General features: G+C 45.3%; 1 protein-coding gene across 1 annotated transcript in view; it reads right to left on the reverse strand.

The window, feature by feature from the left end:
• The window catches only part of LOC143360541 (uncharacterized), a 154408-nt gene that overhangs the window by 4113 nt on the left and 130459 nt on the right, over nucleotides 1–19836 (reverse strand). The window contains exons 5-7 of the mRNA XM_076799486.1: nucleotides 8219–8431; nucleotides 6851–8155; nucleotides 2031–2210 (exon numbers count right to left, since the gene is read on the reverse strand). Coding sequence (XP_076655601.1) covers nucleotides 2031–2210; nucleotides 6851–8155; nucleotides 8219–8431 — 1698 coding nt within the window. The remainder of the gene's footprint in view (nucleotides 1–2030; nucleotides 2211–6850; nucleotides 8156–8218; nucleotides 8432–19836) is intronic.

Consider the following 19836-nt stretch of genomic DNA (forward strand, 5'->3'; position numbering starts at 1 on the left):
CAAAATTAAATTATGGGACGAGGAAAAGCGTTAAGCGAAGATGAGAAGATTAAAATACTCCAGTTAAAGTCCAATGGAGAAAATCAAGTACAGATTGCAAAAAAACTAAAAAGAAGTCGGTGTGTTATACAGAATTTTTTACAAAACCCCGAAAAATATGGGAAACAGAAGTCGAAGGGAAGACCTACAGCCCTTTCTTCAAGGGAAAAAAGATTAATTTTGAGAAAAGCATCGAATTCTGGACTTGCGCCTCGACAAATTGCAGTGGATTGTGGAGTTAACGTATCCATTGAAACAGTGAAAAGAGTAATTCAAAAAACAAGCTACTTAAAACGGAAGAAACGGAAGAAAGACAAACATAAGAATGTCCGATTAAGTTTTGCAATAGAGCATATTGAATGGAAAAACCAGTGGAAACGAATTATATTCACGGATGAAAAAAAACTGAATTTGGATGGTCCAGATGGATATAAATACTATTTCCACGATTTAAGAAAGGAGCAAAGGGTATTAAGTCGGCGACAATGTGGTGGTGGTGGAGTAATGATATGGGCAGGTATCGGCTATAGAGCAAACACGAAAATAGAATTTATTCAAGGCCGTATGAATAGTACTGATTACTTAAATTTAATTAAGAGACACATAGAGACTTACGCTCGCAGAATTGCTGGGACAAAATATATATTTCAGCAAGATGATGCAGCTGTGCATACCGCTCGCATAGTAAAAAATTATTTTGAAACGGAAAATGTAAAGGTTTTAAATTGGCCAGCAAGGTCTCCTGACCTAAGTATTATCGAGAATGTTTGGGGAAAACTCAGCCGAACATTATATGAAGGTGAAAAGCAGTATAATACAGCGTTCGAATTGAAATATGCAATTTCAGAAGCTTGGGAAAGCTTGGATCAAAATTATATAAAGGATCTGTACAGAAGTTTACCAAGAAGAATGATTGAAGTGGTACAACGTCAAGGGCAGTCGACACATTACTAAAACGTAAAAAAACTATGTAATCTTATCTCATTTTAATACTTTTGTTATTTTATATTCAAAGTGCCTTATCATTTTGTCCACACTCAATTTCATTTTCGTTGTATAAATAATAAATGGATTGAACGATTTATTTAATTTTTTCACATATTATGTCAAAACTAGTACCTTATTTTACCCAATTTCTGCAATACACAATAAACCAAATTCAGAGAATCAAGAGAACATTGACTTACAGGAACGTATGGAACCCATTATAGAAACTGATTCTATATATACTTACACTAAGTTATTGGATACCCGCTTTTAACACCCAAGTTTTACATGACTTTCAGAGATACAGAGATTCAGAGATACAGTCAGAAGATAGCTCGCGTAATTTGTACAGTCGCGAACATTACATGTACATATAGAGATTAAAATAAGTTCGCCACCAAAGTGTAGTTGATTATAAATAGACCCTACCCACATTGGTCACTATCCGACGTGATCCTCGTGCTGTGCGAATTAGACATAGTGTTCGCGGACAATTTTTTAGTTAGTAGTGTAATATAGTGTTTATTTTCTTTGGACACAAAGTGCTGATAGACATTCGATATGAATCCTGACAACGCGAATAACAATAGTGCGATGCCGGAAGTGTGCCGCCGTTTTGGCCGGAACAGCCAAGCCGTCTGGTTCCATCAGATAGAGTCTCAGTTCGCGCTGAATGGCGTTACGGTAGACAGTTTTTAACAGTTCAAGTTCATACTAACGAAATTGTTTCGGTTTAGAGTCTGCAGTCTACTCGTAAAGCTACGTCCACACCGAAGCAACGTCGAGCATCGTCCACCTTCTTAAAAGAAGAACCAGAGGCGGCGAAAAGTTGCTTCGGCGTGGACACAGCTCGGGGAAGCGTCCTCGCCGATTCCAGAGGTGACACTGAAAGCTGATGGCGCGAGCGCAACGCCACTGCTCGCTAACTAAGAGCCGTGTTCCATGGTTTCGTCGAACCGGAAGAGTTAATTATCAGAATCGAGCGAGGAGAATGTTGTATTTACTTTGGCCACCGAGGCAACGTCTTCGGTGATGGCTGGCGGAGGAGTAGGCGTCTCCACGAGGTTGGAGACGGGGACGGGTACGGCTGCAGGCGCGACGACGACGACCTTCTCTTCTGCTTTCTCCGTCGTCTCGTCCTGGGCCAGATTCTTTTCGACCGATGCCTCGGACTCGGTAGTGCTCTGCAAAACACAGGTGTGCTGGTTAGAGGATTGTCGCATCGACTACTATCATAAGGAACGCGACGATCGCGGCAAGTCCAAAGCCCAGCATGCTACGAGGACAAAAAACGTAAAGGTCGATTCCGTCGGGTCACTCGCGGGGAACCAACGGGGTCCAAACACGATCCCCTAAAACCACCCCCCCCCCCGGGATCCGTTAACCGTTTCTCTGCGTTCCTCGATTAGATTCCTTTGTACAAGAGGTGTTTATATACTATACTATTCCCTTTCCGGACCTTCGTACTGCAAAACCAAAGTATGGGAACGATTTAGACTTCGGGAATCGTCGGTTTGGTACCACAGTGGCGTGCGATCGAATTTTCAGAGCCACGCGACAACGCGTTCTACACAGGGTGTTCAGTAGTTCTTGGAAGCCTGTGGTACGCTGCTAAGCATTTCTTAACGAATCTCAAGCGTGCGCCAAGAAATTACTTGTAACGTCTAATGTTACTTCTAATAACATAATCGAACCGATTCTTCTGGGATTTGAAATCATTTGGAGCCTTGCGGCAACATGTTCTTTGCCTGTAGCTCTTGAAAATCTGTGGATTGAAAATTGTTTCGAAGAATATTTGCAATCCAATTAATGGTACGTAACTCAACGGATAACACAGGCTTCCGATATGCAGTAGGTCACTGTCGTCCAATGTTCCTACGTAATAATAACAGTTTGCTGGAATCGCTTGAACACTGGGTTCACGGACAGGTGACTCCTTTACGTTACTTTATAAACATAACAAGGATGTGTCTGTCAAAGTGTTTAGCAATTCTTCAATATAATATATACACACAGAAATAAAGTTTTATCTTTACAATAATCGTGAATTAAAAATAGTAGAACCCGCCATATTTAACGGGTCCCGTAAACCCAGTGTAACGACGCTTGGACAAAGTTTGCTTTTTGCTTTGTGTCTTCTGGAAATCGTCGACGAAATGGCGAACATCGGGTCGAGCGGCACTAATAATTCTGATTGGACGTTCACTGCCGGATCGTTACAGGAAACATGGTGACCGTGAACGGGATGGTTGGTTTCGCAGACGAGGAATCGCAGAGGAAACGGACGAGAAACCGGACGGAATCGTTCCTCATGCTTCGGACAGCCCAAAGAATCGTGGAAACCCTCTGCTCGAGTTGAAACCCCGCGTGTAAGAAAACTCTGCATGCGCAATACAAGATGCTGACGACACAACGGATGCAATTACGGAAAAGAGCATGATAGTTATCGATGGCTAGGGTACAGGACTACAATCACTGCGGGGGTACCAATTACTATGCCTATATCAATTATACTTATTTTTAAAGCATAATTAAGAAAGAGATGTCTAACATGTGCAATATTAACTGATTATAATGAACAAAATTTCATATCTATTTTGTACTTTTTATACTCATTTTTAAAGCATGGCGAATATTAAGAAAGAGATGTCTAACATATGCAATATTAACTGATTATAATGAACAAAATTTCATATCTATTTTGTACTTTTTATACTCATTTTTAAAGCATGGCGAATATTAAAAAAGAGATATCTAACATACTCGTTAACTGATTATAACGAACAAAATTTCATATCTATTTTGTACTTTTTATACTCATTTTTAAAGCATGGCGAATATTAAGAAAGAGATGTCTAACATATGGAATATTAACTGATTATAATGAACAAAATTTCATATCTATTTTGTACTTTTTATACTCATTTTTAAAGCATGGCGAATATTAAAAAAGAGATATCTAACATACTCGTTAACTGATTATAACGAACAAAATTTCATATCTATTTTGTACTTTTTATACTCATTTTTAAAGCATGGCGAATATTAAAAAAGAGATATCTAACATACTCGTTAACTGATTATAACGAACAAAATTTCATATCTATTTTGTACTTTTTATACTCATTTTTAAAGCACAATGGATATTAAAAAAGAGATGTATAACATATTAACTGATTATAACGAGAAAAATGTAATATTTCTTTTGATTATGCTTTAAAAATACAGTCAAACCTTTTTTTGTGCGGTCCTTTTCTGTGCGATTTCTTTTTTGTGCGATTTTTTGTATTGATGTTGTAAAAAATGATTTGTTATAGCTATTTATGAAATTGAATATTTTTTTTTCGTGCGGTCCCTATCTACCGCACAAAAACAGGTTTGACTGTAAGTGTAATTAATGTAGGCACAGTAATTGGTACCCCCACAGTAATTGGGTCCCTCAGCCTAGATTGTGCGCGTCGAACGTAGTAAAAACGAGAGAACACGGCCGAGTACGTTTCGCTCGACGGCTAAACACTTTCGGATACATCGACAAACATGTTGAAACGAAATTTTCGAGCGACCATGATCAACGTTCAGGCGTTCTCTCTAGTTCGACACGCACGTACAAGTTATTCGTCTATAATGATGCCGTATTATTCCGATATTAATATTAATCGTAGTCGTTAAAGCGCGTCTAAGACGCGTGACAAAAGAGAAGCTGTTTACGTCTATCAATGAGATTCACGCTAAGAGAGATTATTATTCGTTTCTAAGGTCGAGCGGGCTCTAAAACAGGATACTTCGTGTGATATATTAGTGACAGACAGCGGTTCCAGCGTTAGAGAGAACGTGTGAGATTTTCTCTACGGAAACTGGAGTGTTCTAGGTTCTCGACTATAGTTACGGTGACCATAAGCGTCCTTTCTTCAAGAGGACAGTCCTTCGCTGCTCTGCTCTTTATATTTTCCACCTCCAAATCGACCATTTTGTTCTTTGAAATTTCAAATTGAAATAAATTCGAACCTTGGAGCACGCAAATCAGTGGAACGTATATTAACAATTACGTCAGCAGTGAAAAGATCCCAAAATGGCGATACAAAATGACAAGTCCTGTCAACATCGTCCATTTTTGCTTACGCCTATTTAACACTTTGACTGCCAAACTAGAAACCTCAAAAATTCCATAAAATCAAAGCAAGGTATTTAATGAGATAAAAATTGAAAAAAATTGAATGCACGATATTGGGTAGTCCTCCAGCTTCCTTGCATTTTACACATCCCAATTAAATTTGGTACAGTGAATATATTAACGTAGATAAAAATTGAAAAAATTGAATGCACGATATTGGGTAGTCCTCCAGCTTCCTTGCATTTCACAGATCCCAATTAAATTTGGTACAGTGAATATATTAACGTAAAAATTCATTTTAAAACCAGGACAAATAATTCCGTCATCCACATATAGGTGACATGGCAGTCAACGTGTTAATGCGGTCACTGAACGAACATTAATGAACAATACGTGGACCAGTGAGAAAACCCAATTAGAAATCGAATCATTGAAAGCACGCATTTAAACCAAACGCAACGTCCACACACGAATTACAGTTTTACGATTTTTTAAAAGAATTACAAAGTACAAAACTTGAATTTTAGTTTTTGTGAAACAAAACAATTTCCGTTTTGTCGTTCCTCCAAGGAAGTATGGCCACCGTAACTATAGCGCACAACGCACAGCGATACACAATGATATCCGCTCGTGGTCTCTCTGGTATCTATATTATGTGTCGAGCTACGATCACCAACAATCAATGACAGAAAAAAAAAAGACAGAAAAACGGATTACGCTCTACTTTTCAGCGCCTCGATTCGAATAACAAGTCGTGGTTAATAATGATCGTCAAGAAAACCAAGAGGCAAACAACACAGGTGATATGGTGGCAGTAATGGTGGTTCGTTGTTTGGTGGTGGTCGATGGAACGGAAGCGTCGGAAGGATCGATAGATTATACATGTATATATATACATATATATATATATATATTTTCTTTTTTAGGTAACTATGTGTGCGTGCACGAGTGTCAGCCAACAGAGTATGAAGAGGGGTTTTTCTTTGTTAATCACGAAGGAGATGCATTTGACGAGAGACCCATGTGGACGACGGCCGGGAAACGTGTTGCGATTTTGCTCCGAGATCATCGGGGGGTAGAAATGATGCGTATCGGCAGACACGATGATACCCTTTTTTATTTTTCGCCGCGAGAGGATGATCGGTAGGAGAGACGAGATTGTACACGGTTGGTTTTTGTGGTGCGGGCAAGGTCAGCCGATCGGATTCGATCGGCGACGGTGTTTTTCATCCCTTTTGGCCGTGCATTCGGAGTAGCAACGTGCGTGTGTACGTTACTCGTTCGGATGAGATTCGTGCAAAAACCCACATACGTCGACGTCAGTCTCGTTCTCGTTCCGCGTCGTCGCCGAATAAAGAACGGGCGTTCGTTCCGTGTCGATTTTTCTTTTTTTCCGTATCGCCGAACGATATATACATATCGAATCTTTTTGGGGGTCGGAGAGACGGGGGTGTGGAAGAAACAGAGACAGAAAGAGAAAGAGATCAGGTTCTGGATGGTGAATAGGATAAACCGGGATCATCCACGTCTCTCTGAGAGAGAGAGAGAGAGAGAGAGAGAGAGAGAGAGGGGGGGGTGGGAGAAAGAGAGAAAGGTAATTGGTATATATACGTCTGTCCGGAGGACCCGTAATGACGAGATACTTGGAATGAGACGCCACCAAAAATTTTATTCGATTGGATCCATGCCAGGAGGTTGTTACATGTTTGTCACCTGATGGTTTTTCTTCTCCACCTCGCCCTTGACCGTGGGTTCCTCAGGATCGATCGGGATCGCTTCAATTTTCGCGGAGACCTCCTCCTCGAGAGGCTCCTTCTCCGCGGGCACGACGACCACGTCGTCGTCCATCTTCTTTAGTTCCGGTTTCTCCTCCGTCTCGGGGATCGTTTCCACGGATTTCCTGTACAACGGCTCCTCGTCCTCTGGGATGATGACGGCCGGTTTCGCTACGACCAGCGTCTCCTCCGACAGCGGCATGGGACCCTCCTCCGAGTCTACCACCGAATCACAGATCGAGATCGACGGTTCGATCGCTGGTTCGATCGCTGGTTCGATCGCTGGTTCGATCGCTGGTGCGATCATTGTTTCGGTCGCTGGTTCGATCGCTGGTTCGATCGTTGTTTCGATCGCTGGTTCGATCGCTGGTTCGATCGGTGGCTCGATTATTGGCTCGTTTGCTGGCTCCTCCTGGGAGACCTGCTGCTCCTGTGTCGCGACGATCTTTTGCTCGATCGGCTCCTCGACGTCTCTGGTCGGTGTCTTTTCTTCGTGAACGTGTTCTTGCTCGGCGGGTTTCACAGCGGCGTTACCTAGCTCGCAGGCTACGTACTGTATCGGCTGCTCGACGACTTCCTCTTTTTGTTCCGCGGAGACTGTCTTCTGTTCCGGTGATTTTTCCTGGAGCGGGGGCCGCGCCTCTGCCATTTCCTCTTCCGGTGGCACTTGCTCTTTCTGCTCGGCCGGAGGGGAGGTAATCTGTTCGACGAGCTTGTTCTGCTCGCGGTCCGAGAACGATTCTGGGACGTTATCGACGAAGACGAACGTGTCTACCACCGGCAGAGCCTCTAGCTTCGCGGGAGCCGGGGTGGTTTGTTCTGTTCGGGATTCGTCTAGGGGTGAAACGTGTGGTATTTGGGGTGCAGCGGTGAGATCGCGAGATTCTGCGGACGGCGGTGACGGAGGTGACAGAGGTGACGATCGTGACGGTGACGGTGGTGATGGTGATGGTGTTGTCGAGGGTGGTGATTCGTCACGCTCAGGTGGACAGGTGGAGGATAGGACGGGTAGTGTTGTTGTTATCGGCGGTGCAACGAAATTGTCTGCGCCGGCAGCAGCCTCGGCAGGCAACTTGAGGGCCTCCGCGAGCAATGTTGCGGTAGCCGCGGCCTGCTGAGCCTGCTGAGCCTGCTGCAACGGCGACGGGTCTATGGGCGTCGGTGGTGGACTGGACGGTGGCAGGGAAGGAATGTCCTCACTGGTTTTCCTCTCAATGATAGACGACGGCGTAGTAGCGACTGTCTGAAAACGGAAAACGGAGACTTCTACCGGGTCCGGTATGAACTGACCACCGGCTGGACTGACCTCAACTAATTTTTCTTCTTTCGTTTCGTCGATAGGGACGGGAGTGGGTGCAGGGGGAGTGGGTTCCTCTGGCTCTGCCTCTGCCTCTGCCTCTGCCTCGCCCAGGCTGCTAACCGCCGTTGCTGCGGTCGGCGACGAGGAGACGTCCTCCTTCGTCGACGGAGACGCCGACGACAACTCCTCCACCGGACTTGACTCCGCTTCCTCGGCACCCTGAAACATCACCGATCACAATTAGCAATCGATCTCACAACAGTCGCCGAGAATCACGATCGACCGAGACCAAAGCTCGTCCACCGTATTCGAAACGTCGCACCAGCGTTCGGATTCTTATTGGAGGGGCCGGAATATTAACGCTTTATTTAACGATGGGACTTGTAAGTCCCATCTGTTTTCTCGTGTACTTACAGAGCGGAAATGAGAGTGCTCACGCTCGGGGTTTTAGCGTCACCAACAATTTTCTGCATCTTTTTAGCAAGGAACAGAACCTGCGTCAACTTTTTAGCCCGGACCAGAGGCTGCATCATCGTTTTAACCTGTATTAGAACCTGCATCGTCTTTTAGGCTGGATCAGAGTCTACATAGGAGAGCCTCCTTTAACATAGAAGTAGCATCCACTCTGGCATTATTTGGAATCCGCTGGTAATGACGCAGGTTCTGGTCCAGGCTAAAAACACGATGCAGGTTCTAGTCCAGGCTAAAAATTAGACAAGGGGGCAGCAATATATCGGGGACACTAAAATCCCGGGCGTGAGCACTCTCATTTCCTCTCTGGTACTAATTTGAACGCTTTGAGACCCACTGGGACTTTCAAGTCGACTTCTGTGAAGTTTGTTCCTGAATTGTTGAATGGCAGCAGAAGCTCACTTCTCTTTGGAAGCTTGCTAGAGACAACTATATGTATAATATGATCTAAGGCCAAGATGGATGATAGGACGGATTCTATAAGATTGAAAATCGTCCATGTGTTTGCATATAGAAAATACGTATTTGTTTTGCATTTTAGTAAGTTACTATAGTAAGTTTTAGTATAATATAAAATTTGATATGTTATGAACAGACTGCGGATCTTTATGCAAAATAAAATTTGTATACATCAATTGCAATCTACGGGAGCTACGTAAAAATTTATTTTGCTCAATAGTCATTTTTATATGTTAACAATGGTATGTTGACATTGTTAAACTCTTTTAATCTTTTTCATGTTTTGAATTACACCTACCCCTTTTTGTCATAATGGCATAAAATCCGCAGTCTAGTTATGAACTTTATGCGCCCATGTTATAAAATTTATTTCATGGTTGGGACTTCGAAGTCCCAAATTATTTTCCAGGTGATTAATGACCTTGGTGATGACTTGTAATGAAAATTGTGCTGTAGGGTTTTCGCTTGCACCTGAATGAAGTATTTCAAAAACTTTTACGAAATTCAGTAAGTAAAGGGTTAATAACTTATACACTAATCCGTTTTGCAACTAAGAACCCTGATACCTTTCTAAAAAGGACACAAAGGTACATCGATTAATTAATTACGTTTGTTTTTTTTTAGGTAAAGAAGCCGTGGTTTGACCAACTTTTGCTTGATAAATTTTTTTATCAGGGATGCGATGCACTCTGTTTCGATCACTCGGACAGCAACATGATCGATTATGGTAGAAAACGTTGCCTATCGAAACGCAATGGTTAAACGAGCATCTTCCCCGATCGGAGGGTGGTTTTCTCGCGTAATCAATCGTCGAATGAAAATCAATCAGGAGTTTTACGACGGGGGCAGTGCTCGCTGACACAGTGACACGATTGGCCACCCCTGAAAGGGTGACGTCGTTCGGTCCGCAAGCACCCCATGGGGTCTATGGTTTTTGTACCTCCTCGCTCTTCCCCTCCCCTCCCCTCACCGTCCTTGTTTCCACGTGTACACCAGGGGTTATCCACCCTCCTGCGAACCCCTCTCTTGTCTACGTGTCGCTAGGCTCTGTCGGTTCACCCTCCTTTCTATTCTGAATCGCTTAGAGAACGCGCAGCGCCTGCCTGCCCGCCTAACCCCGGCTCGACGAGAAAAGAAAACCGGCGACAACTGTCAAGTTGCTCACCCTTCGCGACGAACAAAAACAAATAATATCGCGCTCGAACGGACCGGCAACGACAGCCCCACGTTCCAAGCGCATGTCCGGCCCTGTTCGAAATTAGTTCCTACGGACTAGCTTGAGCAATCGTCTCGAAGGGACACGGCAACGTCTCAATACGAGACTCGTTTATGTCCTCAATAATTTCTCCATGGAACTTTTGCCACGGTATTCGTGACATTTTGCGGATCAAAACGACACCGAACCATTTCGATCGTGCTTACTTGTTCGATCCAACGGAACCTCGATTATCCGAACTGATCACTCTGAAAATGGCAGGATCTTTTAGTGGATCCTTTACCCAATTCGGACCGTACACTGCAAACTTAATGGGTCGCTAAATTTCTGTTAAAAAATTGCCCACGTTCAAATTATTCGAACGTCATGAAAAAAGTAAAATATTCATTCTAGCCTGAATTTAAAGCTTGAACCCCTTCCAATTCGTGCCTTCTTGTGGACAGAACTTTTTACACTATACAAGTGTCCGTACCGGACGTTGAAAAATTTGTTCAATCACGGAAACCAACGTAGATTCGAAGTTTCGCCATGATAAATTTGAAATACAGTGAATTTTTTCGTGTCATTAATGAATTTGAATAAAGTAGATTTGACGACTACTCGACGGTCGATACGCCGGATCAATTGTTGAAACCGAAGAGGGAGACGGAAACCGGACGCGTGCTTTATCGTCCCCAGACCGGCTCGTATCGATCGGCCAGCTAAGTGAAACCCCTTCCCGGTCCCTGTTCCGCCATTTTCATAAGGGGCAAGCCGTTCGCTTAAAGAATTACAGCCGCTGAAGGGGCCAGTCGGCACGAGGGCTTTCCAGATCCCGAGTGTTTTTTCTCCGACGTTCCTGTGTTTCGCCAGCAGGACCGTTGACGAACGAGATCCTCGACCCGGGGCCACGCATTGCCCCGTAGGGCAGCGCTCCGTTCAGAGAGAAACCGACGGGAAAAAGTTACCCTCTCCATGCCGCTACTGCTTTAGTCACGTGACCCTGTGACGCGAAACGCGTCACGTGACCGGGCCGTGGCGGAAGAGTGGGGGAATACCGTCGTGGAGGAGGAAGGGTGGAGTGGGAGACTTAACATGGCGACTCTGGCCACACGGAGCCAGCCAACCAGAAATTCAAAAGAAAAGAAACGCGATGAAACGAAACGCTTCCATTTTGGAAAAGCCTTTCAATTTTCGTGAGCTACCCGAGCAAGGGTTAAATATGGACAAAGTTCGTTCATCGTTACGTAGGCGACCTGGTGCTCTAGGCATTACTGTAAGAAGAGTTTCATTGTAGAAAAGGTAGTGTTTACTCTGTATACAGTAAGGAGCCAAACTGAACACACATACGACATTTTAACAAAAATAATGTTTTATTCAATATTTGCATGTAGAATACAAACGAAACAAAACATTTGGTATTATCTACAATGTTTTGGCTTTTCAAAACAAACTTAACATTTGTGATATTATTATTATTTCGCTTCATACAATTTTCTTTTTCGTGTATTCGGTTTTGCACCGCACTAAGATTCTCGGGATTAGGAACTGTAAACACAGATTTTGTAAACAACTTGGTAGTCCATCACGGTCAATGCCACGACCAGGAGTGCAGTGGTTATTAGTTTATCGTTGTTCATGCGTCAACACGCATCAATATAACATCATGAAGTAATTATCTAACGATATGAAGAATAATATCATTTTCCAATTAAAATCGAGTTTACCAACGCGAGTAATTGCTAGAAAATTTGGGGTCGAGCATCGATCAAGCTGGTGAAACGCGAAGAAGACCTGTTTGGCTCCGGGGCAAAGAGCGTTCGCCTCCTCGTTCGCCTCGTGTTCGTTGAAGGAGGTTGCCGCCCGATTCATGGTGTCGAGTGTTGGCTGACAACGGGACGCACGCTCGCGTTACGAATTTGGCGAAAGTCCGCGCGGCGAAACGTGGGGCCAAAAGGGCAACGCGAGAGCTGGCCGGTGGCCAGGTGGAGAACAGTCTCGGGCCATTGTCCGGCTTGTTCGAGGTCGACGGAAGAAGAGGATCGTGTCGCGGTAATAAACTTCCGATTACCCCGGGGCCTATCAATCGATCGCGCTGCCAACAAACTTGGCTGCGTCGCGCTCGCTTTGGCCAGCCGTTCGCTCCGCAAAATTAGAGGATCACCGTCGAATTACCACCGATCTTCTAAACTTGATTAACCTCGTCCACGAGTCTCGCTCTCCGCTTTCACGCGGAGCGAAATTCATTGTCCGGTGATCGACCGTGGCAGCTGGTGCCCGGCCGCGTCACGACCGATACAGGAATCAATTTCCTGTCCGAGGGAGACACGGAGGAGAGCAGCCAAAAAAAAAAAGAAACCGGACCAGACATCGACGCGTACAACCAACTGTCGTCGAAATTTCAGAGGGGGCCGATGACGATCGGAAACGCGACGTTTTCGGGCCTCGGACACACTCGGTGATCGCTTCCGGTGTATCCGTTTACATTCGCGTCGATTGGTCTCCTCGATTTTCGAAAAAGAACGCGTGTATCGGGACGCGCGCGGAGCGTCGCGGCCACGCCCACCCCGGGCAGGCCACGCCTACTCCGCGCGGAATCGCTCCGAGAGCAACGCCTCGGGCCAAAGAGCGCCCGGATTCGGTCTGCTCGATCGCTCCGTTGTTTCCACGGATCTCTGTCTCTTTACCGAGCACATTTTTCGATTTGTTTCGCTGATTCGCTGTTTGGCCAGCTTCCCCGGAATCGAATTACGACAGCTGCATTTATCCGGTTCACCGGAGCGTGTCCGACGACGACGGTAATATCGGTCGCCGGCATGTAAACGGTCCGGGTCGGAAAAGAAGTCGCATTCTAATGCCCCTGTCACGTCCGGTGGTTCGATCGCTCATGAATAAGACAAATAAAACTTCAAATAAAAATTATGCCACGCGAGGAGAGAAGAATAAATAAGATTAAGATAAGCCTTAAGATTCTAGGAAGTAAGACGGTGTCATGTCCGGTGATTCGACCGCTTAAGAATCAAACGAATAAAACTTGAGACAAAGAATTATTATGAACTATTGTTGAAACCCAATAATGTCACGCAAGGAGAAGGAAATAAATAGGATTAGGATAGGCGTTAAAATTTCTAGAAAATTAGATAGCGAACAAAACAATTCCAATTATCCTCCTGCGAGAGACGCAGCAAAGATCGATGTCACCCCGAAAAATAAACAGAAAGTGTGTCTAGTTGCACCAAGTTCCAAGAAGGCACACTAATCCCATGGTAAGAATGATGCGCATTAGATAAAAGATCAAATCAATATCCTATTGAAACAATGGACTGTCCATCCTATAAAAGGGAACCAATACTTCAAAGATCAATTCATTCCGTCATAAAGTTTTGACCGGATCAGTCCGTCATAAAAGTGTCAATTCAGTTTTAATAAAGTTTCAGTAAAGTCTAAGTTTAGTGAAAGTTTTATAAAGTTTAAAAGAAGCGACAATTGGAATTAGTGAAATCCGCGACCTGCGGCTGCGATATTGGAATTGGTGGAACCTGCAACCTGCTATCCGCAGCAACTGCGATTTACGGGTCCAGCGACTTGTGGACTTGCGGTGTCCACTTAGCGAAGCGAACCCAACAACTCGGTAAATTAACATTACTATTATTGAACGAAATATTTGTAAGCTATCTAGTTTATGCGTTAACTACACATAATCTCTATTTGTCAAATCATGTTTAAAACTTCTGATTCAGCACCTAATTTTGAATAAATCAATAATTTTGTTTGTTTCGGAAAATAAGAATACAAGTTATTTAAACAATCCTCAATTTCCCGAACCGTAGCCGGTGAATGCAGGTAGGTTCAAAACTGCGTCCTATCTCATAAAAATCATAATCCGTCCTACCTGGGACGTAACACCCCCAACGAAAGTCAAAAGAATGCTATGTTTTGGTAGCTGTTTTCTGATAGCGGCTGTTGAGACGAACCCAACGAGGTGCAACATTAAGGTCTTTGAAGGTCAGTGAAGGTCATAGGACGTCAAAGGACGCCATCCAAGAAAAAAAGATTAACGCCATATTACAGCCCCTGTTGTTCCATGTATCTTTTGTTTCGAAAACATTTCTGCTGCTGTCATACTTTCGGTGTTATCGTAGATGGCAATAGTTAGTGCCTCACCCAGTATATACGCTCAACATTGTTAGTCACTATCATTATTCGTTAGCTGAAAAATAGAAATGGAGGCTGTTGTTGGAGACGAAATTAATGATTCTGATCTTTTCTTATAATGCTGAAATATGAAGTTCTGTTACTTGTAGCCATCTTTCTACGTAACACTAGGTTTACGGGACTCCGTCAAAATGACGGGTTCTAATTTGTTTAATTTAAAATTATTAAGATTCTAAGGATGCGTACATGAGAAATTATTTAGCAAATTTATTTCTTTGGGTATATATTATTTTTAAAATATCCCTAAAAACGTGGTAGCACATTCTTGTTATTTTTATAAAGTAATGCAGACTAGCGTCGATTTTTAATGCTCCGTAAACCTAGTGTTAAATATAATAAAGAAAAAAGTTTGGCGATAAGGGCCTTCTTTTCATATTTTCTTGTGACTCAAATGGGTTAGTGACTGTTAATGGTCCCGAAGCGCGCGCGCGCACGCATACTTTTCGCGGGATCTTTGAAAAAGTTTGGCGACGGAGAACAGGATGGCGTGACTCGGACCGGTGGCCGTTCTCGCGAATTCGTTTCCCGTTTTGTCGGAACGATTACATTTCCCGTTGCCGGCGGCGCGACCAATTTGCGCAGGTATTAATTTCCATTCCGCGCGCATGGCACGGTTCCGCGTCGATTAACAGGCAACCAGTTGCATCGCGCGCGTTCATTACGCTCGTCGAACTTGATACGCGAAACCTCTGGGACCTGTTCGGCGCTTCCGGAAACCGATTCCACCGGAGCCGTTTCTCAAAATCGCACCTTCCTCATCTTCTTCTCATTTTTTAATCAATCTTTCAATCTTCGCGTTCTAGTTGAAAATATTTTTGCGATCTAAGTACGCGGGTTTGAGGATGACTTGAGATGGAGAGAGAGGGGAGGGGGGGGTTGAAAACGCACGTGGGGCATATGGCGGCGAGGCGAGACAAGACGAAAACGAAGAGAACGAGGCGAGAAGACTATTTTCGGTCGTCGACTGCGATTCGCCTCTCGCGAAAGCATCTCGCGGCTCGAGCTTGTAGTCGCGCGACTATTTTTGTGCTCCGATCCACCCCGAGTGTCGGTTTACCTTTGTTTCCGGAGGCGCGTTTTCGATCCGGCCGAACAATGGAACCGTTACGTAAATAACGGTGTCTACACCGTTACCCTTCGGAAACCGATGATATAGTCGCAGGAATCTAACCACGAGGAAGCGTTAACGCGAGATACGCAATGCGCAAACGTAATTGCTGTCGGCTGCTCGATAAGCGCGCAGGGTTTCGGGGCTCCGGCCGTGCCGGGCGTCGCGGTGGGCGTGGCAGGAGCCGACCAATACGCGCCGCGGGGCGTTCCGTAAACGGAACGGTTCTGTAAATAACGGTGTCTAACCTGTCACCCCTCGGAAACCGATGATATAGTCGCACGAACTTAACCACGAAGATGGGCCCGTGTAACTTCCAGGTCACATGCTAAAATATCGACCGTATTCCAAATAATTTTAGCTTTTTCACAAAATGACGTATATGTCTTAACACTTTGACTGCCATACTAGGAACCTCAGAAATTCCATAAGGTCAAAGTAAGTTATTTAATGAAATAAAAATTGAAAATAATTGAATGTACGATATTCGGTAGTCCTCCAACTTTCTTGCATTTTACAGATCCTAATGAAACTTGGTGCAATGGATATATTAACTTAAAAATTCATTCTGAAACCTGGACAAATAATTCTGTCACCCACATATGGGTGACATGGCAGTCAACATGTTGAGTATATAATGTCTCTGAGATCATCAATAACAATATTGGTGACGGTTCGCAGCGCCATCAACTTGAATTAACGAAGTAAATGCAAGTTGTCTGCGGATAGATACCAACGGAACAAAATTCGGCCCATAGAGGGTAAACGTAGAATAGGTAACGCGCAAACGTAATTGCTGTCGGCTGCTCGATAAGCGCGCAGGGGTTCGGGGCTCCGGCCGTGCCGGGCGTCGCGGTGGGAGGCGTGGGCGTGGCGGGAGTCGACCAATACGCGCCGAGGGGCGTTCCCGAGCATGCGCGTTCGAAGCCCGAGAGCGTCGTACCACATCAAATCCTGGCTCCTCGGCTTCCGGTGGGACCGCTGTCACGCCGAGAAGCGGCACGTAAGACAAAACCCTCCTGGCCCCGCGTGCGAAAACGCCGGCCACTCTGTAGACACCGTTGCCGACGCTTCGGCTCGCCCTCGACATAGACTCCATCCTTCTCGTGGCTTTCGGTCAAGCACCGTTCGTCGAACGTCCTTGAAATAAACACTTCGCCGATGTAATCGCGATGATCGCGCCCGGCCTCGGATCACAAGCCGGGGTCGGTCCAACAACCGGGATCAGTCGCGGGGTTATCACATCGAAATTCCGTTACAGAATTTTTCCGTCGACAGAGTCCGATTCGAAACCCTTTATCTGTGCTCTCTTCTCTCGAAAATTATGCTAAATCTGACTGGGCTGCCTAGGCCCGGCAATTAGAAATTTAGACGGATTTTAGAAATTTACACGGTGGGGTTAATAGCGATGTCTAAGCTGTAATAATAACATTCGCGTCCGGCGAAAAGCGATACTCTGACTGTGGCTAAATATGCTCGCCATTTTGTCGCGACTCGATTTTTCCGAGTGAAAGTTTCACGAGAAGTACAGTTCTTCGGACCGGGGAAAAACACTCTAGATTCTCTCTCTCTCGAGAAAAATTGGCGAAGATCATGGGGAAGGTCTCGTCCACGACAAACGAAGAGAGATATAATCGAGCGAAGATGGCTCCTCCTTGACGTGCACAGGGTGTTCCAGAAGAAACGTTACACAGCGACGCGTAGACGCGTTCGCGAGTTTCTCGGTCCTGCGCCGTGCTCGTCTTAAAATAAATGGACAAAGCGTCGGGGCAGCGCTAATTTCTCTCCGGACACGTTACGATAGATGTTCTAGGAACCGGGTATAGTAATCGGCCGGAAGTACTGGCAGGTTTTCTCTCAAGATAAGGCAAGTTCGCAAGGCGAGCCGGCAACCGCGTCGGACTCGGACTCCGCGCGGACGCGTTTCGATCGTTCGTCGCGGGAGCATGTTTCTTCCCCGTGGAGACGGATAGGGATTCCGAGAGACACCGTGTAGATTGGCGACTGGAAGGAGCCCGTTTCAGCCAAGCTATTCGGCCGCTGACTATTAATAGAGCGGCCGAGTCGCGACGTACGATTGATACCACGCGAAAAACCCGAACGGCCGTGTATCCGCTTCGACAAAATCAACTGGGTCATCGACGGGTCCGATAGCACATCGAAACCGAGAAACAAAAGAACCGTCGATGTCGTTTCCGAAATTACGTGGATCGTCGCGAAGAGAAAAATCGCTTTTATACGCGGGGATATTTCTTCCCTTCTTTTCTCTCTATCTCTCTGTTTCTGCAGCACAGTTTTCGATTTCCCGTGGATCCCGGTCGAGACCGACTCTCCTCTTCAGGCTTCTCTCCCCTCTCCTCTCTCTTTCTCTACCTTTATCGCGCACGCACTAAGCACGATCACTGACGCGTCGAGTGAACAGAGAATGATCCGCACGGACTCAGTTCGCCGTTGGCGAACTACTCGGGCCAGACTGCGAGTTCACGCTGGTTTATATAGAGTCCAACGAGAGGATCGTCCCACGTCTCGCCGAGACAGAGAGACAGAGAGACGCAGAAGAGAGGAGAGAGCAGTGTGTGCCACTAGAGGGACACGTGGACAGCGGCGGAGCGAAGAGGGAAGCCTCTGACCGCCGCACGGTGGTCCCAAATCGCCAAAACATTATCTAAACCTCGCCAAAACCTCATCAAAACCTCGCCAAAATCTCATCAAAATCTTGCCAAAGCCTCGCCAAAACTTAGTCAAAAGCTAGTCAAAAACCTCGCCAAAACTTAGCCAAAACCTCGCCAAAGCCTCATCAAAACCTCGCCAAAAGCTTAGTCAAAACCTCGCAAAAAACTCGCCAAAACCTCATCAAAACCTCGCCAAAATCTCATCAAAATCTTGCCAAAGCCCCGCCAAAACTTAGTCAAAAACCTCGCCAAAGCCTCATCAAAACCTCGCCAAAACATCATCAAAACCTCGCCAAAATCTCATCAAAATCTTGCCAAAGCCTCGCCAAAACTTAGTCAAAACCACGCCAAAGCCTCATCAAAACCTCGCCAAAACTAAGTCAAAATCTCGCCAAAACTCCACCAAAATTTTACCGAAACCTCGCCAAAACCATACCAAAACCTCGCCAAAACCATACCAAAACCGCAGAAATGAATTTTTCGTTGGACGTACCTAGGATAATGACGACGGAGGAACAATGGTCTTGCCATTTATGCCCAGAAAACGTCCTGGTTTAAACTATTGCCTTCGATCGTCACGTCACTCATACAATCTCTTGTAATGCAGTGCATACTGCAATCTATTCCACCCTGTCTCACCAATGTTTACGAATTTTTTCCAGAAGAACCACTAAGCTATTAGCAATAGAATTTTGCACACATATCCGCGGGTTGACGTCCAGAAATGATTAATTTCGAGAAAAAACAATCAAAATTACACGAGTCGTCTATATTTGTATATTGTGAAAAACATTTTGCCATGACTCCTGTTCTCCCGCGGATCGAAACCGAGGGAGATAAAATGAAAATTCTCGACATACAAAATGGCGGCATTGTGAACACGCGGAGGTCGCATGAAACGAACCCATCCGCCATATTGGGTCGGCAAGTTCGTGTTTCTGGAAGCTTTGAGCACAGATTCGTTGTTGACGATGTCGAAAGAACCACGAGTCAGACATTTTCCAATGAAATGCGGGAGAAAAGAAAAACGTCGTAGCTGGATTTCCGTGCGTCGCGCATGTTCCTTCTCTCGTTTCTCTTTTCCACGCGGATTCCACGTTGATCGGGCGCGAGAACTCTGGAGAAATCCCTCGCGAGAGAATTTCGACCCAGGAGAAGAAGAAGAAGAAGAAGAAGAAGAAGAAGGAAAGTCTCGAGCAGAAGTTTTCGAGCGGAGAGGAGAGAGTGTTGCGGCAGACCGCCCACGAGACCAGGAAGATAGAGAGAGAGAGAGACGAGAAAGAAGCTGAGCGGATTACAAGCCGGTAGAGAGCTTTGTGCTTTCGAGGGGTCCCCCGTGTGTGTCCGTCACACGTTTCATCTTCGAGACGCTTGTGTGCACCGGGGATTCGAATTCGATCCGCGGGACCGGGGAGAGAGAGGAGAGAGGAGAAAGCAGAGAGAAGAGAGCAGAGGCGAGAAATCGGCGCGCGGGCGCGGTTTGCTCGTCGACGCGCCGCCGGAA

The sequence above is a fragment of the Halictus rubicundus genome, chromosome 13 (genome assembly GCF_050948215.1).
Source record: "Halictus rubicundus isolate RS-2024b chromosome 13, iyHalRubi1_principal, whole genome shotgun sequence".
In the NCBI taxonomy this organism is placed as follows: Eukaryota; Metazoa; Arthropoda; class Insecta; order Hymenoptera; family Halictidae; genus Halictus; species Halictus rubicundus.